This window comes from Corvus hawaiiensis, chromosome 8, assembly GCF_020740725.1.
Source record: "Corvus hawaiiensis isolate bCorHaw1 chromosome 8, bCorHaw1.pri.cur, whole genome shotgun sequence".
In the NCBI taxonomy this organism is placed as follows: domain Eukaryota; kingdom Metazoa; phylum Chordata; class Aves; order Passeriformes; family Corvidae; genus Corvus; species Corvus hawaiiensis.
In genome coordinates, this window is record NC_063220.1 from 3,784,059 (window position 1) to 3,809,057 (window position 24,999).

At 46.1% G+C, this 24,999-nt stretch overlaps 1 protein-coding gene across 1 annotated transcript in view; it reads right to left on the reverse strand.

The window, feature by feature from the left end:
- LOC125329499 (phospholysine phosphohistidine inorganic pyrophosphate phosphatase) overlaps positions 1–24,999 on the reverse strand; it is a 72,631-nt gene that overhangs the window by 36,674 nt on the left and 10,958 nt on the right. Inside the window, exons 2-6 of the mRNA XM_048311617.1 lie at positions 24,396–24,583; positions 24,003–24,156; positions 21,824–21,887; positions 20,856–20,948; positions 14,534–14,625 (exon numbers count right to left, since the gene is read on the reverse strand). Coding sequence (XP_048167574.1) covers positions 14,534–14,625; positions 20,856–20,948; positions 21,824–21,887; positions 24,003–24,156; positions 24,396–24,583 — 591 coding nt within the window. The remainder of the gene's footprint in view (positions 1–14,533; positions 14,626–20,855; positions 20,949–21,823; positions 21,888–24,002; positions 24,157–24,395; positions 24,584–24,999) is intronic.

Sequence of the window (24,999 nt, forward strand, 5' to 3'; positions counted from 1 at the left end):
TGGTTTGCCCAGAGCCACAGAGAGATGATTTCTGCTCCCAGGAGAAGGGTACAGAAGACCAAGAGCAGGCAGCCAGCATCAGGAGGCAGCTGGAGCTGCTGGCACTGGTGATGTTCCCCTTGTACACCCTCCCTGAACCCCGCAGGAACAGCCCATGCTGGGGCTGGGACAGAGATTCCACCTAGACCCCTCAACAACAGGATTTGGGCTGCTCACAAAACCGCCTCCCTGAGCGACCCACAGCCAGGCAGGGACAGTCAGTGGGACAACACCAGGGACCTGAGCTGCAGAAACTGGGAGCTGCAAAGCTGTTTATCCATTCCCATCAGATCCAGTGGCTCCTTTCAATCCAGGAAGCATCTGCCTGTACGGAACGATGCTCTGCATTATTATTCAGCCTGGGTAAGGTTTAAACGTTTATATGGCAAACTCCACCGCTTCCTTTTAATTGTCCTTTCCTTCTGGTGACAGGCTGTGCTTTGGCAGGGACAGAGCTCCTGGGAATGGCCACACAAGGGTGTGGGAGGAGGGTGCCAGCAGCAGCACTTTGGAGCTTAATAATGTTCACTGCAGCTGAAGCAGAGGGTCCAAGGCATGGATGGAAGGTAAGGAAGTTACTTCATCCCACCCTCTTCAACCACCCTGTAATGCACTTCCCAAAACCTTCCAAGAGCAACTTCTAAGACACACCATGTTAACATGGCATGAAAATCCTCTACCGAGACAAAGCACAAATACTGCCACAGCATTTTGCAGCTGAAAACTATCCCAGGTCAGGATTTCAAGAACAGCCCTGCCTCTTGTGACTGTGGGGTGTGATGTTTTAAAAGAAAAAAAAAAAAAACCAACAGGAAGAAAGTGATACATGTGGGAGGTGCAAGACTTTTTCCAGCTCGTCAGGAATGATGGGAAAGGCTCCCCCTGGCTTCAGACAGGGAGAGACCAGAGCTGCTCATCTCTCCAGCCTGATGACACTGCCAGGTACAGAGGGCAACACTCCCTCATCCCCAGCTGCTGCACAGCTGGCAGCACGAGCCACAGCCACTGCCAGATCCCTCACTGGTACCATTTTTGCCAAGGCTGCAGCAGGAAACTTGTGAGATACAAAGACCTCAGGAAGCTGCTTTGATTTCCTAGCCCTCAGAGCTGCTGCTGGCTCCCGGGATCAGCAACCTGCCTACAGGAGGGTTAAATGTGGAGCAGAGCTGGCACTGAGGGGACTTGCTCTGCTCTGGAAAAAGACAGGTACATTTCTGCTGCTGCCCCATTGTTTTCTCAAGCAGAGATTCCTTCCTCTGTTTCGCTCAGGCCTACTGTTTTGTAGCTCCCAGGTGGCAAAGCACAGATGTTCCCTCATAAACCACTATCCAACAGCTCACCCAAACTTTTCAGGACTTGGACGCCTGCAGAAATGTGAGTCAGGCCCCAAGGGATGGCAGCACAGGAGCTGGGAGCATGGGACTGTGAAGATACTGCTTTGGTAAAGAGGCTTCCTGATGCACCCCCAAACACATCCCAAACCCCTCCTGTCTCCCTGATTACCTGTCCCACCTGAGCTGGTGGCCTTCCCAGTGACAACACCACAATACTGGTGACAGGGCCCGCTCTGTGTGCTCCTACGGAAGGGGAAGCCAGAAAAAGCCTCCACGCTGGTTCAGTCAGGCAGCCTGAGCTAATTGTGCATTCCACTTTCAGCAGTGGCCAGTTGCTGACAGTGGTTTAGGAAAATGCAGGAGATTTTATATTAGAATTTGTGCCCTGAAGGAAGAATGCCTTTTGAGTTTTATTAGGGAGAATTTGGCTTGTGTCTTGAAGCAAGAAGGCCTAAAGTGCTACCGAACCCCTTGGACTAAACCCCTGACTCGGAAGGAGGCAAAGGAAATTTTCCTTCTGTCTTTGGACCATTATTTTCATCTTTCAGGGTCTGTTGTTTGGAGTTTTGTGCGTGCTTGCAAAAACTCTAAAATCCCAAAGTGCTTTAGAGCTGAACAGGGAATCAAGACTCTGCATTTCAGCTCTCCTGCTGCACTGGAAAAGACACTTTCATGGTAAGGAAAGAGTAAATATTCAGCCAAAAGGTAGCACAGCTCATAAAGCCACAAACGCAGACAGGCCTAGAAGTTATGAATTATTACAAAAAAGACCAGAAACAATTATTAAAACCCAGCCCAGGCATTTTCCTCTATTTTTAAATAATGGCAGCAAAAGAAGCTTCCAGGTCCAGAGCTCTGCTCCTTTACCTGTTTTTTCACAGATTCTGGACAACCTCTGTTCTTTATCAAAGCCTGTATTGTCCTAAAGGGATTTTCCCTCTTGTGCTGCTATTCCTGCATCCAGCAGAGGTTTTCAGTTTTGATAAGACTCTGTGATGGACAGGTGATACCCATGGCTTGGCACAGGAGGACTACAGTCAGCTCTCCAAATATCCAATACTTTGACCTTCCCTGCATGGGGAATTTCTGAATACATCTTGCCTCTCCTTACAGAGAATCATGGAATGGTTTGGGTTGGAAAGGACCTTAAAAACCATCCAGTTCCAATCCCACCTACAAGCAGGGACACCTTCCACTTCCCCAGCCATCTGGGGTTGCTCCAAACCCCATTCAGCCTGGCCTTGGACACTTGCAGGGATGGGAAAGCATGCAGGAAACAAACCACAAATATTCAGGAAAGAAAAATGGGCAGGTCCTGAAGAGGGAAAGGAAGAAACTTTGTTCCCTTCCTACCCACAGCTGAGGCTGGCCAGGTACTCCTCACCTGCAGAGTCCAGTGGAAGGAGAATGTTTTGAGTGGCTCCAGCTGATGTTTGGCCTGTGCCTCCCTGTGCTCCCAGCTGCATCCCCAGTTCCCACAGCCTCCAGATGGTGACAGTGAAAATAACCAGAGCAGCCCACGCCCACGCAGATGAACTCCCAATATTTACATTGCCAAACTGCACCTCCATAAATCTATTAGATCCCCTGCCATAGGAAAGGGTGTTAAACAAATAGACAATAAATTTCAGAGGATTTGGTAAAATTAGGATTGTCGTTACTTTTCCATTCCAAGAAGACTAATCTGGGTTATAATTATCCCAGCTACATCCAGGCTTTTCAATAGCTCATACACTGATAAATGAAGCGTTCACTCTCACAAATGCCTCTCCTTCCTCTGATGGATACAATGTGTTCCAGATGGATGGAGAAACCTTTTTTTTTTCCCTTTTACACTTGCTAAGCTATTTCCAGGTTCCAAAGCACCACAGGTGTAAATCAGCAGAGCTCTTCCCATTTACTCCACTCCTTAGAGCAGCTGAGGATCCAGCTCAGGTTATTTCTAACCTTAAAATCATGAATTGCACATAGGTGATATAAATGTGTGCCATAAATGAGTGAGGTAAGGAAAAAACCCCACCAGACAGACACAAAAGGCATTAATTGCACAAATCACTGGGCCTGCCAGCCCCTACAAAAAGCCACTTTAATTAGGCTGATTGAAATGCAGACAGGTTTTTTTTTTCCCCTTTCCACTGAGGTCTTTGTACCCACTTTGTATGAACAGGAGCCGGCCTCCACATCCTCAGCCAAAACCTGTCCTCTCGCTCCACTCCCAGGAGCCAGGAAACTGGGAAGAGCCATCTCAGCAGAGCCTCTGTGAGCCCCGAGAGGAGATCAGCACCTCTGAGTGATGCACTGATGCCTGATGGAGGGAGACAGAGATGCTTTTGTGATGAGAAAGGTCAGTGCTGCCCCACAGAGGAGCGGATTCTCCCTCTGCTCTGCCACACTGTTCCTCTGTGATTCCCAGGCTTTCCTCAGGGCACTGGGATTTTCTGAGCGCCTGCCCAGGGCCAGCTGGGAGTCCATCTGCAGCAGGGCTGAGCCCACATGATGCCCCTGAGGTGGTCACGAGTGGCATTTCCAACATATGTTTGCACAAAATGCTCGAGTCCTTTCAAAGTGAGCACGTCAGCACCCAACCCTGTGGCCAGTGCCAGCTTTAAGCTGTGCCTCTTGGCCCTGTGTGCACAGGGAAGGATCTCAAAGCTCTGCTCCAGAAATAAATGCATCAATGTTTGTATTTCACGACCAGAAAGACACGGCAGAAAAACACACGTGACTGGAGAGGGGAAATGTTGCTCTGTGAGTCCCCCCACACGTGTGCGATGGGGAGATGAGGATTCAGCGTAGGGAAGGGGATGTGAGTGTTTCATCAAGCACTGCTCCTCAGAGTAAACACACAATATGGCTCAATTCATGCTGTAATGGTCTTCTGACATGCAGCATTTTTATCTGAATGTTATTTGACAACCTGTGCTACGTGCAGCAGCGCTGGCCAGCACCGTGTGTCTGCCAGCGCCTCTGGCCACTGTCTCACAATGCCAGAGCCCAGTCCCTCCTCCCAAGCAAGCCCCATCTCCAACTCTCCCTAAAAACCACAGGACAGACATCTAGGGGTGCACTCTCAAAGATCTCTAAAAGCTTATGCACATAAAAGTACAGCTTTGTACAAAACTACTGTATCATGAAGCTCAGGGGCTGTTGAGAACAGAGCGATCAGCCATGCCAAAAACTGCAGCAAGGGACTTTTCAAAGCAAAAGCCCATTTGTTTTGGTAAAAAGCAACTCCCCACCTCTCCACATAGTTTAAGGATGACAAGGAAGTTGAGTGTTTGCTAGAACATCTCAACCAGCAAGGAAAAATAGAAGTGCTCCGTCTGCAAGGATGAGAGCTGGCTCTTCCAGTGTGTGCTCAGTCTCACGTCTGTCAGCTCCACTAACACTCCATGAAACCAAGGGTCTGTGCTGGAGCTGCAGCAGGACTGGCACTCACTGCTGGAGTACCAGATTTATCCCAGCCACTCAGGTTCAGGTCCCTGCCACTCACTCCACTGCTCCAGTGGGGCTGTTCCCCATAAAGAATGCCAGGGATCAAAAGCTAAGAGGTTTCACAGTCTGGCGGCAAGTAGAGATTCGTCTCTGGGTCAGAGAGGCTTCAACCTTTCAGGCAGAAAAGGGGTAAACCATGGAAAAATTGTTCAAGCTCCTCTCTGGGCCATGTACTTAATGCTGGCATGGGAAGTAAATTCCTGGCCCTGCCTGGGCTATCATCTGCCTTCCACAGGCTCAGCCAATGCCAGTGTAGCACCTTTGCAACTGCAGCCACGTCATTTCCTAGCAGACAACCAGAAATACCCTCATGCTTACTCAGACAAATCCTACCCAAAGGCTGCTGAAGTGAGAAGCAGCTCATCTGTGCCTGTTGCTGCGACAGTGTCTACAAAGCAGCTTGTCTGTAGGAGAAGTTTCACTGCTGTGATGATCTAAAGGTACTAAAACCCCAAGAAGGAAGGGTTGGCATGCCTGAACCCTATTCTCAGTCTCTAACCAATAAAGTGCTTTCCTATCAGATGTCTACGTTGACATGGTAAAACTCTTTCCCTCTTTTCATTATCAGAGCTGGGTGAAAATGCCCAGCAGCACACATGAAATCAGCTCTTGACACAGTGTTTACAAAGCAACAGCAGCTTTATCAGGTCCTCTGGGGACCCAGAGACCAAACAGTGCCCATGGTTGTGCTCCAGGCATCCCTGCTATAACAGCATCATAAATGTGTAATGAGAATTTAAAAGGCAGAAGAAAGAAAACAGATAAAGGAGACTGCCCATATCACACTCAGCTTTCATCATCTGAAAAGAGCTGCAGATTTCAGCATGTGCTCATCAACGCTGAGGGAAAGGTGTCCTCATTAGAGCATGAGCACAGGAGCTGCCTGGCAGCACCCAGAGGGAGAAGACATCCAGTTTCAGAGGAAAGCTGCCACCACATTTTATACCCATTGTCACTTTTAGAGAAGACAAAGCAGCTTAGCACAGAAGCATGAGGAACTGTGTTCAAGCAATTTGAAGTTAGAACAACAACAGCAAGGTCATCCATGCCACGTGAGCACAGATTTGGATCAAACTCCTGAAGGTTAGCCTGGGGAAAGCTGCTTCAAATTTCAGAGAGCTGAAACCAAGGAGTCAGTCAGTACCTGGCCATCTCAGATGCTTCCACGACCACCATGAGCAGTATCCATGCACCTGCAAGTCTAAATCATGCAGACTCAAACCACAGCTGTGGCCAATATCACCAAAACCCACTGGGTAGGTTCACAGTCTGAACCTTGAGTGCAGCACAGTAACTTTTGGCACACTTAAAGGAAAGTGTCATCTTTACAGGACAGACTCAGCCTGAATAGGACCTTATCATCTGTCCTCGAGTTATACATGGACAACACTCCCAAAACTCTTCTCCAACATGGAAATCCAATCCTGTTCCTCCCCCTTCAGGCCTTTCCTTCTCCATTCCCTCTCTCCCCTGATTCATGGCCACAGCAAATGTGCTGCTTGATTATCCGCTGACACGTGCATTTAGCACTTCTCCACGGAAAGCTTTTCCAACTTCCCCTCTGGATGATGTCACTCTGGCTGGGCGCCAGGCTGGGTTTTGAGTGAAAATCCTTCACTTTGGGGTCAGACACCCTCCTATTTTTAGGCCTGGACCCAGTGTTGTGCAGCCAACAGCTGAGCTGAACAGTTCTCGTCATTCCACAAGTCTGCGGGCCGTGTCCTGCCCCACAGAGCCCTCTGAAAATTCACACAGTGAGAAATGTGTCCCCTCCAGTCTGCACTGGGAATGGGGATGGAGAACAGCCCTGTGGCTGCAGCCTGTGAGCTCCCATCCACCCACTCAGCTCTGACAGCTCCATCACCTCACTCTGCCTCCCCAAATTCTTGTTAGTGCCACTAACCCATGTCCTCAAGTGCCACATCCACAGGGCTTTTAAACCCCTCCAGGGATGGGGACTCCACCACCACCCTGGGCAGCTGTTCCAGGGCTGGACAACCCTTTTTGTGAAGAAATTTCCCCTAAAAGCCAATCTAAACCTCCCCTGACACAGCTTGAGGCCATTTCCTCTTGTCCTGTTGATTGATACCTGGGAGAAGAGACCAGCGCTCACCTGGCTGCACCCTCCTTCCAAAGTAGTTGTAGAGGAAGAAGGTCGTCCCTGAGCCCCCCCAGCTGCTCCTCATCCGACTCACTGCACTAATTTCCCTAATTGCAACACCTGATCAGCCAACGCCTGTGCTGTGCCCATTTAAGCAAGTGATGTATTGCTGTGCACAGAGCACAGTTAAGCAAGGAAAAGCTTTTGAGATGAGCTGCAGATCCACGCAAAGAGCAGCCAGGCTCTCCCTGTGCTCCTCACAGACGCACATCCCTGGTTTTTAGGGAGGCTGATGGCTGGAGTTTAAAGGCCCGACAGGATGCAGGCCCCACACAACAGCACCAGCCTCGTGGGCTGAATGAGCTCATCTCAGCAGGGCTGAGGGGTAACCATACCCGCTGCTGACAGCGACTGAAAACCACAGACAAGTGAGAATTGTAATGGTTTTGGGGCAAAGTGTGAATGTGAGTCACATCCCGGGCCAGCTGCAGGCTGTCTGCACCCAGCCAGGAGCAGGGCAGCGCTGGCAGCCCGGGGAGCCCTTCTGTGGCATCGCACTCCTGCTGCTGCTGCTGCACACGAGCACTCACACCAGACACATCCCAGGCTGCAGCAGGCCTAAAGCTGGCACTGTTGGGTGCTTTATTTTTAACTCTGGGCAAGTCCCATCACGCCTCCCAAAGGGGATGAAACCCAGCCCCAGAGGCTGCTGGAGGGCAGCAGTTCCCGTGCCTTGTGGCTGTTCCCTTGTCCTGAGCAGGCTGGCAGCCCCTGTCTCCTGCACCCCAACAAAACCTGTCTGCATCCCCTCTGCAGCTGCTGGAATCACAGAATGGTTTGGGCTGGAAAGGACCTTAAAGCTCATCCAGTGCCATCCCCTGCAATAGGCAGGGACACCTTCCACTATCCCAGGCTGCTCCAAGCCCTGTCCACCCTGGCTGTGAACACTTCCAGGGATGGAGGGCAGCAACTCTGGGTTTGTTGGTTAAACTCACTCATAGAGAAAAAAATAAATGTCACTGGCTAAGCCTGCAGGGACCCTCCAGCATCTGTGGGCACACAGAACAGCATTAAAACAGGAACACTCAGGTGGTTTGTGCTCACAGGGTGCCAGCAAAAGGCACTGTTCTGGCACTGCTGCTCCTGAGCATGTTTACAGCACGAGTAAGGGCCCAAGCCAGATTAAATTCCAGATATTGAACCATTTGCTTCAAGGGAGTTACATCAGCAGCTGACTTGGCCTGTCTCTCTCTTATTTGCTTCTCCCTCCCTTTGAAAACAATGCTTTGCCTGGGTTTTATCAATCAGAGCAGTCTCTCTGAGAGGACTCCATGCACCAAAGAGCCTGGAGGATATTTAGCTACAGGAAAAAGATAAGCAGAGAAGAGGAACCTGCACTTTAAAAAAAAGGAAATCTCTAGTGAAACCCAAATTGTGCAGCTGTCCCAGCTGTGCCCTTTCTGCAGCACATTTCAGCACTCTCATTTACATTTCCACAGAAATAAAGTGATTTTCCATTGGTATGGAATTCATCAACGTTGTCAAAGGCTGGACAAGCTGATACAGCTCGGCATTCTGCAAGGGACAAGTGTTGAGAAAGGCCTCTTCCCTGGGGAATCTTTCACTGCAGCCTTGTGCAGGTGCTGAGGAAAGGCCTCTAGGGATATAAATAAGCAAGGACCATCTCCTGGACTGTGCTGCTTGGGTCATGGGTGCTGCGGTGACAGAGGGTGCTGTGCAGAGGAACACACCCTGTGGAAGGCCTGGAAAAGCCCTGAGCTGCCTCCTTTCAGACAATCCTGCCCCCAGCACCACCTCAGCTCAGGAATTGGGTCTGCAGGGAGGAGGAAAGGCTTTGGACAAGCAGCTGCCCAGGGCTCTGGTGTTGCTCAGGCAGAGGCAGAGCGCACGTGGCTGTGCAGGGAGGGTGGCTGCCAGCCCAAGCTGGAGGAGCACGTACTGCCAAGACATCGAGGCACCAGAGCAAAAGGGAATGAAAGCAGAAAGGCCATTAGCTTTGGATGCTGTCAGAAAGGGCCTGGAAGTGGTTTAGTCCCACACATCAAGACCAACTGAGCCACGTGCCCCCCGCCAGGTCCCGCTGCCTCTGGTTTCAGGTAGCAGATACTGGCACCAGCTCCTCCTCCTCCAGCCCTTGATCAGCTTTAGAAGAGGAGAAATGGAAACCTGAGCTGTCTCTGCTGGTGCATGAGCTGGGTGGATGTGAGGCAAGAGGGAAGCAAAAGTGCAGCTGATGTGGTCACTGCTACCCTGCTTTGCAAAGTGCACACTGCCTCCCTTCCTACGTGCTGGAGATGAGAGTTGATTAGAGTGGGACTGCTGAGGAAAAGTCAGTCATTGGACAGGCAGAGAGCAGAACTGTCAGACTGATGAGTAATACCACTTTTCCTCACTCACCCAGTCCATTCCTCCTTTATTTATCCTACTCTCATTGCAGATTGATCTCTTTCCTGATATTCAGACTGATTCTTTCAGAACAGCACATTAGCACACAGCATGGCTGTGTCCTGAGCACACTCTGCTCCCTCGAGGTTTATTATGCTACCAACAAATAAATTGCCTGCTAATAAACCTCCCTCAAACTCACACTTCTCTTTTAGACTGAAGATAATTAAATTTATGCATGAGCTACTAATTTCTGTGACTGGACACTGGAATATACTGGGAAGATGTAAGGCTGTGATCAGAAGAGCACGCTAAGGTACTGCAGTATTTACTCTGAGCGCTGATTGAAATATTATGGTAACCAAATTGTGGTCAGGAAATTGATAAAAACATGTGAAGATCCTCACACGGACAGAGCAAATCATGATCTGAATATGCAATAAAGGGTGACAAGGCTATGCCTTGGGACTGCCTGCAATCAGTTATCACAATCAACTTGCTGACACCAGCTTTAATAAACATTGCTTAAGACATTAACCAACATGAATTAAAATACAGCTTTTCACAGTGCAAATATGGGTTGGAACTCTTTCCATTTAATACTTGAAACAGGCTTAATTATCAGGATGTGAGGCCCTAAGAATGCCTCTGGTTGTGTCACAGGACAAAGGGAGTGCCTCTGCCTGCTCGTTCTCATTACACACTGGTGGTACCCAGGAGATGGGAAAGAACTCATAAAATTGTTCATCTTGGCTGGGTTAGTAACATGGAGCAAGAAAGGGAGGGTGGAGGGATGCTCCTTCCCTGCAGAGCAGCAAGAGGTGACTATTTCTTCACAGAAGTTGTCATGAGCTTTCAGTGAATTACACAGTGACAGCAGTGAATTTATCTATGTGTGGACATTTTTTAAAGAATACTTTTATAACTTCATTTGATGACACAACCTGTTTTTCTCAATCCTTAATCAGCTGCTGATGGCAGCTTAAAAGACTTCTCCTCTGTCCCAACTTTTGTCTTGGTCATGTCTTGATTTCTCTCCTGGCAAGCCAATTTACCACCAATTCTGTGTGTTTTCTTTAATCAGGGAAGAGGAACAGATCACAAGCCACTTTATCAAGGAAGTCAGGATAATTATTCCCAGGGGATAATTAAAAAGCAGGGATACATGAAGTAAGTTGACCCAGTTCTCCTGGAGAACAGTGGCAGAGCTGGAGGGAGATGGCAGCTCTCACAGGCCTCCATCCTTTTATCCTCCATCCCTGGAGAATCCTTGATGTCTGTAATGAGGCACCTCAGGGATGTTGACTCTGATGTCAGTACCAGCCACAGCCATGAGATAAATCCCTAATCAAAGGGAGGAAAGCCCAGGTGGGCACCGAAAGGGGATGAATCCACACTGCCAGATTCCAAAGCCACCCCAGAGCTCACAGGTGAGCAGGGGCAGTGGGCAGCACTGCCATGAGTATTCCTGGCTACTGCCACACACCAGCAGTGGAAAGCTCTTTATGTACAAATCAGGGAGAATGGGGGAAGCAATTCTTACCCCCTGCCAATACCCAACCGTGAGCTGACACACTGATGCACCTGGAAGCTGTTTCCAGAGTTACAAGGAGACACTTGGAAAAGCCTCAAAGTCATTTTTCTCTGCTCCAACTTGCAGGCAAGAGGAACGAGGATATTACAGAGCATTGCAGAATCAATAGTTATTGTGGGAATCATTGGTTTGATGTCAAGGCCAATTAGCTGCAAGTGGAATTAGCACATACCCTGTGCGGGAAGACAAGAACATGTTCTTCCCTAGATGGGAAAGATGTTGGCTACAAAGGGCCAGGTGTGCACAGAAACTCTGGAATTGGCATCACATTTCCCCGTGCTGGCAAATCTCACAGCCCTCAGGAGCCTGCAGCAATGGCCTGATCCATCCTGGACATGGGACAAACTGAGAGAGGACAAAGCTGCAGCCCAGAGTGACCCTTTGCCCTCAGACTTCACACCTAGGAAAGGCTGTACTTGGCCAACAACTACTCACCCCATGTCAGGTCACCCCAACACACCCATCTTATCCCCTCACCTTCCCATTTTGCCCTGACTTGTGCCAGCAGAAGTTTTATTCCATGCAGCAGACAGGCTTTATAGCATTTCTTGGACTCATCTATGCTATGCCTGCTTTGGCTACTGAGAAAGAAGAGTTCAACACTTGAAACTGAGGAGGAACAGCCAACGTGTGTCATATTAAAGCAAACAGGCTGCACAGATTTTAATTAACTTTAAGGATCCAAGAGAAGCAAGAGAAAGGAGCCAACTTGCAGGACTCCATGCAAGGTGGTGCAAAACTGAACGTTTTTGCAGCAGCTTAAACCACATTTTGAATCTCACCCTGAGAGCAGCCAGCAGTGGAGAAGACTTTGCAGAGGTCAGGAGGGTGAGAGCCTGGGGAGGGGGCAGTGCCAGGGCATATCCCTGCATAACCTGGGTTGGCACTGGGCAGGCAGCAGACCTCAAAACCCACAGAACTGTAGAATCAGAGAGTATCCTGAGCTGGAAGTGACCCACAAGGATCATCCAGTCCAGCTCCTATCCCTGCACAGACACCCTGACAATCCCATCCTGTCCCTGGCAGCGCTGTCCCAACGCTCCTGGAGCTCTGGCAGCCTTCGGGCCGGGACCATTCCCGGGGAGCCTGGGCAGTGCCCAGCACCCTCTGGGGGAAGAACCTTTTCCTAAAATGTTCATGTAAACTGCACTGAGCTCTGAAATCAGGAGAGCTGCCCCAAGCACACCTGTGCACTGGAGTTGACAATGCCTGCCAGCCGGGGACAGCCTTGGGGTGAGGATGGAGGGAGACAACAGGGCCCCTTCCAACCCAAACCATTCTGTGGCTCTGTTACCAAAACCTGTGGCAATCCCACGACACCAGTGCTCCACAGCCTGGCAAACCCCCGACACCTCTGTGCTTTAGAGCACTTCTGGACAAACAGCCTTAGCTGGTGGGGAAGCCCCAGGCTGTGGCTGACAGTGACGTGCACGAGCCAACGATGCCATCCAGAGGTGCTCGGGTGCAACACAGAGCTCTGTGTCAGCAAGGACTAAAGGGGAAGACAGAACCTATATATGATCTTATGTATCAAACTTTAAACTAACCCCACCACCAAAAAAACATATTTTATTTATTTTTAATTTATCCTGCCAATCACTTGGGTTTTTGTCTGTCTCTTCTCACTGTGAGTCTTGATTTTCTAAGTGTACTAAATAAGCCACTCTTAAAAATATAGATACACCTCTGACCTCTCCTGGCAAACAGGAGTTATTTCATTTTACTCCCAGTTGTTGACAGCAGGCCTGGCACCACATGGGGAATTGAGAGAGACACTCATCTGTATTTCACTGCTCTGCAATACACACGAGTTGAGAAAACACCAACCACACATTGAAACAGGAAACACAACAGTGGAAAACAATCTTTGTTCCCCATCTAGAACAGCTGCTGACTCCCCTTCAGCTGTGAAATCATGACTCACGACTTGATACAAGAAAATGTTTTTCTAGCATATGATTATACATATTTATGTGTGTGTGTACACAGAGTTTATGTCAGCTGCTTGAACAGCGTGGCTGTGGCATCACCTGGGGCATACTTTATGATGGGCAAAGTATGGAACAGGAGAGCTCTGGTCAGTAGCAAAGATCTAATTCACCTTTGTGTGCAAAGATACCTTCTTCACTGGCACCTGAATCTGTGTGGCAACGAAATGTGGATTTGCCAAGTGACCCCATTAGTATCAAAATAAAATCAACCACTGAGTCCTTATTTCCTCCATTAGGAAACTAAGGGGATTAGAATCACAGAAAGTCCTGAGTTGGAAGGGATCATCAAGTCTAGGTCCTGAGACTACAAAGATTAGATACAAATAATCCCAAAAGCACAAACTATATAATAACTTCTTTAATATTTGATATTTTCCAAGCTTTATTCAGATAAATATGTGATTTTTAGATGTACTATCTTAAAATTATAGAAAATACAATATCCTTGTACCTGACTTTTTTTCCTCAGAAACCATCACTTACTGGTCCATTAGAATTAAGGCACTGGGTATTATTTTATCACCTTATACAAACTAAAAAAGAAAATCGAGGAGCAGATTGACTTGAAAATGAACAAAATAACTTTTTAGACAGTTTATGGCAAGCATGACTCTCATGTGCTGTATCTCTCCCCAAAGGAGCATCCCTCTTTTACAGTCTCAGTATTTGAAAGGGAAGAAAAACTGTGAAAATACAAATGACATCAGATGACAAAGGGTGTGGCTGAACCATACTACAAGGAGGCACAGTTAAGGATAAGAGGAGATGGTTAAAGGAGATTTTGGGTGTTGGGATCAGAATGTCAAACAGTGGGACAGATGTCTGCACTGCATTTGGAGTCACCTTGAGCTGCCCTCAAACCTAACCTGGCCCAGGCACCTGCTCAGCACTGGGTCATTGCCTGGTTAGAGGTGCACTCGGGGCCCTCCTCAGCAGCTGGACTTGTGACAGCTCAGTGAGAGCTCAGGATCATGGGGACACCTGCAAGGGAAGGGTTTGCAGGGCTGTTTGGAGAGATGAGTGACCCTGCAGCAGGATCCTGCACTCTTGTGAGAGCTGGGGAAGCAGCTCTCGTGTTTCAGACACCTCAGTGCTGAATATGTGTCTGGAGGGAAGAGCAGACATATGGAGCCCTTCCTAAAGCTGTGAGAGATGACCCCCAGGGATGGCTGAGTCAACAGTCTAATTTTATAACCCTAACCCTGCCACGGGTTTCACGCACGTCTTATATCAAGTGTACAACGCTTTCATGCAGCAGCAGGAAAAAAAATAAGCAAACCCCAGGAAATACACCAGTCTATGGGCTGTGATGAAAAAAATACAGCAGTAATTTGGCAGAAAATATTTCTTCAAAAGATCAAAGACACTCTTGTCTTCTCCTTCCTGCCACTTTCACACAGCGTTTTCCCAAAAGAAAGTATCATCATCCACCCAAGCCTCTGCTGCACGAGGAGGTGCTTGTGCAGACAATAAATGCAAGCCTACATTCACACCAAGGGGAAAGGATCTGGAAAAGGCATGGAAAAAACCTGGCCTTGTGGCTCTGGTTTGGATGTGCAGGGTGGGCACTGACCTGTACTTGCCGGTCCGCACCTGCAGCGCTCTCATCCCGCACTGCTGGGCTCCCCCGACATCACTCACGATGTCATCCCCGATCATGATGGCCTGTCAGGACAGTGAAATACAGGAAAAGTTCATTTCTGCCATTTGTCACCCTCCCCTGACATAACAAACAGCTTGATTTGAGGTTTAATGCTGCCATCGGACAAATTAAACAAGATAATATTGTCATCGTATTGATTAAAAGTCATCCTACCTTGAGGGTAATTCATGCCAGAGCTCCTCCAGCAATATACTGGCACAGCACACACCTGCACAATTTGTAATCAATCACAGAAATCAAAGGGATTTTGGGCACAGTTCAAAGAAAATGGTGAGTTTTATGAAGTTAGGCTTCTTCTGTTCCTAACAATCCGTTCCTGCTACGCTCCAAGCAGCTTAAATTAAGCTTAGCTTCTTAAATCTGGTGTTCTACAGGCTAGTCAAAAGCTTAAGCTTGTAATCACTGAGAGCTTGATCCCAACCTGTTCTCAGGTTGATATAGAAATTTGGGAAGTCACTGTAAAATGGAATTTCTTCATTTTTGCATAATATGACACGATGTGTACAGGCCTAGCATGGCTTGTGTTACCATCAGCTTAAGTACATGCAAATATTAATAAACAAAAGTGAGTAGATTACCAAAGAAGTAACTGGTTGTGCTAAGATTTGTCTGGTGTTTGATAAAAACAGAGTACAAAAAGCACCTTCCTGCCTCTGATACAGATATTTACTAGATCAGAATGTATCAACCAAGGGGTCCTTTCTGTTGACAATCACATCGACAAAATTTCAAGTGCTTATCAACCTGCATCACAAATTACCACATTTATTTTATTCTTCAAACTTAAAATGCTTGGGGGATGCCATTTTATAGTTTCAACAAAACCCAGTATATGCACAAAACAGTGATTTTCCATTAATGATCAAAAAAATCAGCTTTACACCTCCCAAAGGTGTCCTGGATTATTCTGCAGAGAACAGAGGCAGCACCTAAAACTGGGGAAGCACAGATCTGAAAGTCTGCAATGTGGTTTATCAATGAGATTTTTGCACCTTTCGTATCAAAGTTGAATTTTAGCCAAAACAAAATTAGTTGCATCTTTAACTATTTGATTTTCATCTTGATGAATCAGCCTTTTGCTTCATAAATTTAACTGCCTGGCTTTCACAACCACAGCACCTTCCAACTCCAGACATTCCTGCCTGAATTTCCATCCCTCCCCCAGCTCTGATCTGCTGGGCAGGGCTAAACACATACTGAGGAAGAATAAAAATACTAAACCTCCAGAGCTATTTTTATGAATTTTCTAATTGCAACAGGATCTTCTCCCACGTATTACTGAGCATGTAAAGGAGATCTCAGGATAGACCTAAATTTTCTGAGAGAATTCATAAACCAAACTGAGCTACAAACGTGTAGCTTCTCCTGTACATAGTTCACCTTTCCTTACTACTCTTCCAAACCAGCAATCCAGCACAAAATGGGGAGAAAATGATGGGTTACATTTAAGTAATTAGTAAATAAAGCATGTAAACGTGGATAAGGAAAAGAGAATCATCCCACCGTTGCATACAGAGAACCTGGCAACACCACCCCCAGCCAACCACCATTACCAGTTCCCCCCAAACTGCTCCAGGATATTTAATCATTGTTAACCATTGGCTTTAAGAGATTATAACCCCCTTTTCTTCCAAAATTCCTTCCACCACCTCCCTGAGGGTGAGAGGCAACAGAGCTGCACCACCTGCATGCCCTTGCTCAGCCCGAATCCTGACATTCAGGATGAGATTTCTGAAGCAAAGACAATTTCAGTCCTGTGTCCTCATAACCCTAAAAAGAATTTCCCCTGACCAGGGGAAAGGGCAGAGCAGGGCAGCCCACTAAGCACTTTCCAGCTTGCCAGGACTGTATTTTACCCCATCCAGGGAAGTTTTCCTGCAAGACTGGTGGCTCTGGAAGTGCAGCTGCAGCTGAGCAGCGATGCCTGTCCAGGCCAGCTTGTGGCACACGCATACAGAAATGTGCTCCAGCCCCCAGGGATTTCACAGATTTACTATCGGTGAAGGGCAATAATCACTAAAGGAGGAGCAATTATTCCCAAATCATTTAGGATTTAAAAAATCATTGGCAAGAAGATAGAGGTCAAAAGGTGTGCTGTCAAGGGAAATAAAAAAACTCTACCTGTCAAACCTGGGTTTAACTTCCTCTCTGACTGCAATATGGTAAGAAGAGAGAGAAAGATATAAAACTGAAAGGTCACATACCCACTGAAAGCAGGAATTAAAAGATCTCCATTCGTGTTCACATTTTACACAGGGATCACACCACTTATCTGCTCAAGCCTTCTGCAGAAGTTTCTTTTTTAGATTGGTTACAAATTAACTAAAAAGAAGGGGAAAAATGCAGTGAGTCTCTGAGTTTTAAGACAAATCATCAAAGAATGAGGATGGGTGTAATTTCTATTTCCCTGAGCTGGTGAGAGGTGGTGTGTGGTTGTACACACACAGTAAATAAAGCACATGTGAAAACACTGCTCTCAAAGGTCCCCATCAGACTCAGCCCAAAGGGGCAGTGAGAACACAGGAGATGAACATGACCTCCAAGAATTTAGGGGTGGGAAGGCAAAACATAATCCCCACAGTCAGCAATGCCACTGCTGCTGCCTGTGCCACAGACCCAGAGCTGCAGTGAGGTGAGCAGCCAAAACTAATAAATCTTTAGAGATGCTCTTGGGGTGCTGAGGGGGAACCTCAGGTAGTTTTTGTCTGCAGAGTTTCAGCATTCATTAACTGATCACAGAAAAATGTCTGATCGGAAAAGGAATCACAGAGTAAGGAAATGAAGGAGGGAGAAGGATGAGAACACCCTGATTTGCCCAGCCCTGCTTGTGTTGCAGGGCAGTGTTTACCAGGACAAGCTCAGATGTTTTGGAGGCTGGAGCCCATGGAGGATGCAAGCAGAGAGATGCACAGAAGGCAGTGTGCTAACTCCACCAGAATATCTAGCACAGAGAATGCTTCCAGAGTCAGACATATTTATGCCTAAACAGATTTTTTGCTACAGATTTAATAACCTTAATCAAGCTAAATGTACCAGGACTATAAAGAGATAAAGCTTATACACCAAACCTTGATTAATGTATTAAACCCCTTTACACAAGAAGTACAACAGATTTACTTTTCTCCCTGTTCTCCTTAGCCCAAGGAATAATCTCCCAGGCTTCAGGATCCCACATTACTGCTAATTTTAATCTTGTTTCTGTCTTAGAACTCCAAAGGTGCAGGGCCAGACAGCTCTCACTGAGCTTTCAGCTGGACTGAAGCTTGAAACTTCCCTTGGCCACTTTTATTTTGGGATGGAAGATCTTGCCCCATTGTGACTGGTGAGCAAGGAGGGGACATTGGCACAGGAGCAGGTCCCCTGTGCCACCCCCAGGTGACCTCCCTCTGCTCTCATGCACCACTAACTCCCACCTGAGACTTGCAGGAGGCAGGAATGGGAATTGCTGAACTACCAGTAGTTTATGGACTCCAGCACGACCTGCCATAACTCCCATTAAAACAGGATAATTTGCTACAGAGAGAACTTTTTATGATTATATAAAACTACCAGAACCTTAACATTATTTAGGTTTTATTGTAAAGCTGTAAAAATCATCCACTGTTACAGCTGCCTTAAAACACATGAATTAGGCATTTCAGTAACCTTTAAGATGTGTTATTCTTTGTCATAGTACTGAATTGTCAGATAGGTCTGGTTACCTCTAAGAGGTTTAAATTTCCAATCTATTAAAGTAATACTGGCAATCTGTTATTTCTAGGCCATTGAGGAAAGGTTAAAATGAAAATTGGACTTTGGGGAGTTCCTCTTATTCTAAGTGCAGGCTGAAAACATCTCAGCAGCAGAAGGCAAAGTCAGGGTCCCAGTAAGAAGCAGTTATCAAGGGAAACGACTGCTGATAACTTTATTGATTAAAGCAGCTTGAGGAATTTCAGAATTGCCACTGTCTCAAATTACTGTGGTGAGACAGCTTTATTAAAAAGGTATTTTTCATTAAAAGCCAAGTGAAAGAAAATTGTAATATGTTTTCAAAAGCATAGCTCATCTAAAATGGTTTAATGATGGCATGGATTAAATGCATTCCACAGGTGGAATAAATTATTGGAATAAACATTTCGTAAAAGCAAAGGCAAGTAAAACCAGCCCCTGTCATGTCACTACAAATGCAGATTAAAATGGAATGCAGTGCATTACAGGAACTTACTGAAGTGAATATACTGAGGTTTTATTACCGGGTACCATGAACTAAACCAACCTGCAAATCCTTCTCCAAAAGTACATTAAAGTTGCAAGGTCAAGCACTCAAAAGTTAGGAAAAGATGTCAGAATTAAGGCAGTTTGCTTGGCTGTAATTTGTTCCTCCTACACATGTGTAAATCATGATGCAGGCTTTAACTCCAGCAGTGTGGATTATTTTTTCCATGGTAGAAAGCATGGAGTGACTGGTGCCATTATCCAGTGATGTCTGCTGCACTCCTTGGTTTGGCACACACTTCCTTCATCTCCAATCTCTCTGAGTATAAAATACTATACCCACATTAGAAAAAAAAAGCCAAAACTCTGACAAAATACAAAGATAGGCACTAGTAGCACCACGGCAAAAGCAGAGAATGAGTAAATTATCTCTCCTGGGATAATTCCTGCTTTTCTGTACCCAAAACAAATCCTCCTGAAGCTGATGGGAACCACTCACTGGGGCTCATCCTATGGGACCATTTTTGCCAGCCTGGTGATGCATTCCATCAGATTTGTTTCCTGGGGCAAGGATTTAGAGACAGGAGTTCTGGTGTTGCATCCCTGTAATGGTGCCTTCCCTCAGTGGTCCTGGCAGTCCCTGAGCTGGGAAAAAGTGTCTGAGGAAACTGCACCTCCCTGCCTATGGAAAAGGGAAAAACTCAGCAGTAACACCTTCCCTCCTACTCCTGCACCCCAATCAACTCTGAGAGGACACACAAACCTGTATTTGTGTGATTTACACAAGGTATCCAAGGGCTGAGCTCTGTGGCTTGTGGGTTTTTTTGTTCTTTTTTTTCTCCAGATAGTTTTTCTTCCAATGCTACTCTGAGTCTGAAAAGGATTTTGGGGTTTGCTGGTTGGATGAATGGATTGAATGACTGCTGTGGCTGCACCTGGGATATTCCAGGGATAGTCCAGACTGGGCTATCTTGTTCCTGGGAAAATATGGACAGACTGAAGGGAGTACAGAAGAAAGCAGAGGGACTGAATGAAGGGAAGCAGCAGAGCTAAACCACACAGTTTAAGTAAAAAACAACTCCTGCAATGATAACAAGTCTGGAGATAACTGGATGGAGAAAATATTCAGGAAGGCAAGCAGTTATTTTGGTTGTTAACTAGAATAAAACTAGAAATAAGGAGATGCAGTTTAGAAGGGAAATATCCCGATAAATCTCAGGAAAAGCTGCCTTCCCACAAAACCCACTGGGCTGAACACCACCCCCAGGGTGCTGACAGTTGTTCAGCTCTCTGAAAACTACTCTGGACAAAACATTAATAACCGTGGAGCAGGGAACATTCCTGCATGGGGAAGGAGATGGATTAGATGGCCCACTAGGTCTTTTCCATCTCCCCACTCTGTAATAAAGCAAAACCCAAGCACACTCTGAATTACAGGGCCATAATTTCATCTCCAGGCTCCAGGGACCTACAAGCCACCCAAACTTTGCTCCTGTTGTTTATAATGTCACCCAAACCCCCCTGATGGAATTATTGTGTTGTAATTCACTGCTGTTTGTGAGTCTTCTCATACCCATCCTTATGTGCTGTGTGACAGAACAACAAATCAATAAAGAGGAGCTGGGAACAACTACAGAGAGGGGAAAAATGGGCTGTACTGAGGAAGCACGACACATTCAGCATGTTTCTGGAAAGGCAGGAATACAGGAGGAGGTTTGGGGTCAGTCAGTGCTTCCCATTCACCAAAATGACAAAATATTTTACTTCTGCCTTTCCCTTTTACTAAAAAAAAAAAAAAGGTAGTCAGTGTGACAGCACAGGAAATAAATGACATTTTGGGATCAATCCCACCACCCTGCAGCCTCCAAGCAGACTGCCAGACACTGGGGCACCTCTGTTGCCTCTGCCAAGCATTGAGTCCTGGTCACATTCTCCTTCAGCCTCTTTTGTAACTTTTCAAAGTTATAGCAAAGCAGGAAAAAGCACCAGTGAGCAGAAATACACAGCACAGCCCGTGGTTGTGGCACCTCAACCTTACCTGCTCTGGTGGAACTCCCAGCTCTGCCAGGGCTGACTCAAAAAACCTTTTTGCTGGTTTCCCCACAACCTCAGCTTGGATATCACAAGCATACTGGGGAAAAAAAGAGAGAAACACAAAAAACGCTGATCAGAAAAGGATTTGTTCGACTCTATAAACTCCAGTTATAAAACCTTTGTGATTATGGATTTTTGCCCTTAAATAACACAATGGATTAGCAGGTGAAGGTAAATATCAGAGAATTTGGATAACAGAAGTGTTTGAAGTTCTCTGGCAGAGGAGAAAATGCTCTTGAAACACTTCAAGGTACAAATCTTTCACATTCTCCATCACTGAGTAATCTTCAAACCCAGTTCCAGTACTGCTCATTTTGTTAAGAGCATCACTCTTACAGCAAATATCCTTTATATAAAACTATCAAATGCACTGGAGGGCCCTAAAAGATTTACAGGATTCCTTCAACCACCCAATATAATTTTAATGATTCAAGTGAAAAACTGAGTTTCAAATCTGGGTTTTGAGAAGTTACATTTGAAAAAGGAGATTTTAGAAGTTACATTTTCCTGCAACTAAATATCAGTGCTATGTTGAAAAAAATTGTTTCTGGCTTGTTCCTAGACAAGTAAGAGCTTAGCAGGTAACGTGGACCTGAAGGTTTTTCCTGGGTATCCTGCACACAATATTCCACTTTTCTCTTTTCTGATTCCTCCTTTCAAGGGCCTCACTTGCAATAAAGGCACCACAATGGAAAAAGTTCACGTTTTAAATAAAACAAATTTAAACCAAAAAAGGAACAAAGGCAGAAAATAAATGAATCCGCCCATCTTTAGAACGCAGCAAATGAGTTTCAATGTGTGGAAACTCCCTCCACCAAGGTGAGTAATTACAGAAGATGACCCATATTTATCCCAGTTGCTCTTTTAACAAGGTGCACAGGGCGAGTAAGCATAATTCAAGCTATAAAATACCTCTAATGCCTTCATATATGCTCCAACATCAAGTTTCAGACCATCGGTTTCTTTATAGTAGCGTCTGGAAATGAAAGTGATAAAGTTCCCATGAAATGAAAACGCTGGCAGTTAAAGACAAAGAAACCACATTTTATTATTTCTGGGCCTTTATAGGTGTCCATATGGCTGCATAAAAAGTCAAGTAATCAGAAAATCCCAGGCCTTGGTTTAACACCAGGAGTTAAGGAAAGGACAGGCTCAGGACCATGCAACGCTTAGGGGAAGGATCCCAGACCAGAAATCCATCTGGGAACAACTTCAGTGGTTCAAAGGGATTTCAGTGTGCTTAGACCAGGATGGACTGGGCTGCATTTTATTGCACAGTGACAGAGACCCCCTGGCAGGTAAAAGATGAGGGCTGGCACCAACCAGCAGCTGTGACCCTTCGCTGTGTCTGCAAGGAGACCCCAAACAGGATCATCACTGCTGTCTCAGCCCCCAACACAAGGAAAGCCTGTTTATCAGGGCTAAGAAAGCCCTCCAAGCTGAATTTTGTTCCTCCTAAAAATGCTCCCGTTGCCATGAAGCTCATGGAATTAGAAGGTATCTTCAGAGAGTTTTTCTGGAATAGCAATTCACATTCATACAGGTCTTCCAAGCTCCGAGCAGAGCAAAGATAGGTTTCCATACAACAGGAAAAAAAGGTAGGATGAGCAGTCAGCTAAGATTTTATGCCTTATCCTTCTGCCATTTTCGATTATTCAGCATAGCCTTCCTTTAAAATGACCACTTGACCTTTGCTAGAACAGCCATTAACCTTCTATAGTCTGGTGTAAACAGCTTAATTTTCTGACAGTGGCATGACAGAAGAAATTACAAAGCCAATTCCCACTCTCAGCCCAAAACAGATGCTAAATGTAAATCACTCCATTTCCAGGAGCAGGGCATTCTGCTTCAGTGACTCTGACACTTTTGTTTTCTATAGAATGAACTAAAACTTCTCCCAAACCCAACCTGCTGGCCCAAGGCAGGCACCTCGCTAAGGTCCACCCAGTTGTGCTGGTTCTGCAGGTTAAGAATGAAGCTGGGTTTTGTACGTGGCCCTTTGCATCAACGAGGCTTCTCCAGGCAGGAGAACAGTTCTCACATTTTATAATCTCCCTCCTTTGAGTTGAAGAACTCACCAGAGAACTTGTATTCATGTTACCTCAATGATCAGCCATTAAAAAACAATATGCTCTTGGTGAAAACTGAGCTCTGAATATCCCAAAATCTTTATTTTTTTAAATGAAAAATAATATTTCATAAAAGTAACAAAAAAGAGCTGTTTATATTAATGAATGACCAAATACTTTTACATGCACAGGGTAGAAAGGCATTTTTGCATTGATCACAATGCAGTTCCTAAACAAAGGTTGATTCTATATTTAGTTTTGAAATATGGTATTACACAACACAAAATTTGATTTTTTTTTTATTTTATGTACATTAGCCATTCTCCTGTTGGCTGAACATTTTCTCCTCATCCTTCTGAGAAACAGTAAGGATTTTTCAGCCCTGTTGGAGGATTAGAGCATGAGTGTCAGGTAAGGCAACACAGTGAATTTAACTGCTCCTTCCCACTGATAAGTTCTCCCCTGCTGGATCAATAACCCACAAACTAGGAAGGGTTTTCATGCCCATTACAGTCTATTGAACCACTGAGCAAAGTTGTCACTGCACTTTCCCCAAGATAAATATGCACAGTCTCCTTTAAACCCATGCATCACACAACAGATAACGGTAACTCCTTGGAGGCTGTTGGGATTTGTCATTATTCAGCACAGGAATTAATAACTTCCTGCTTGAAATCTGTTTCTTTCACTATGAAAAATCATTTATATTCAGTTCAGAGAGGAACACGTGGCTACAGGCAGCAGTTAAACCAACAGTTCTCACCTCTGAGATACTAAATACTCACTCACTTGGGGGTCACACACCAAAACCCAAACTCTCCATTCTTATGAGGTTTTGAGGCTCTCTTAAAACAACAAAAGTCCTCTTCATTGACAGATCCTGATCAGATCAGGCTCTCAGCAGAGGCACAGATTAAAAACTGAAAAATTGGTACTGTGAGTGCTCACATTGTTTTTTGGCCTTCATTAAAGATACTATTAAAAAATGCAGAGACTTCAGACAGAGACAGAGCTTAACTCACCCTTTTCCAAGGGAGATCAAAACAGGCTTCTCCATCCCAATCAGAAGTTGGAAAGCCTTATTAAGGTTTGCATAGGTGAAGTTTTCTGCTGCATCTCCAAGAACCACGCAGTTCGGGTTTGTCTTATCAATCTCAGCAAACTCAGGGATAAGATCTACAGAAGGAGGAAAAAAACCACAAAATCACAAATCCCTCACCATTGCAGATCCCATGGAAGCGATGGCATTTCCCCAGATTTGTGTTTCCCTTCACGCATGACGATATATGAATAAATAAATAAATCCCGCTCTGAATCAAGCGCCCTTCAGACACCTATTCGTCCATCCTAAAGCAAAGAGGAAAACAGAGCATTTCCCCTCCCTCCCTCCCTGTGTCCCTGCAGTGCTGTCCCACCATCGTGCACCAGCAGGTGTGGCCTCAGGCCACGCTCCTTCAGCAGGCGACAGGCGGCCGGCGCGGGCGCCGTCACTTCGGCCACCGAGACGTCGAAGCCCATGGCCCGCAGCTTCCTCACGAAATTCTCCCGGGTTGCTTGGGTTTCGTTGGTGCAGAGCTGCAGCTTCAGCCCAGAGGCTTTGATCCTGTGGAGGAACAGCAGCAGAGGGGTTAAGGAGACAAAGAAAAATGAGATGAGAGTGTCAGTTCTGCGAAAAAGGTGAAGATATTCCAAACCAGCAGCAGGATCCTTTGCCATAACCAGATGCAGCTGAAATCCTGACTCTGGGCACTGCAGCTGCCAGGTAGTTCAATGATGTTTTATCAACACTGGGGTAGATCCCCTTACACTTATCATTAAATCTCTCACAAAACCCCTGTGCTGTTACTTGGTGGGTAATCCTGAAAAAATCTGGCACTTCAAGGGATTCATTAGTAAATGTTTACAGGTAAATGGCTTCTCAGGGGATGAAAACATGGCCACAAGTGTCCAGAAACAAGGACATGGTTCCTGTGGGTCAGTACTCTGCAAAAGTTGTGCTGTTGCCCCATTCCCTAAGTG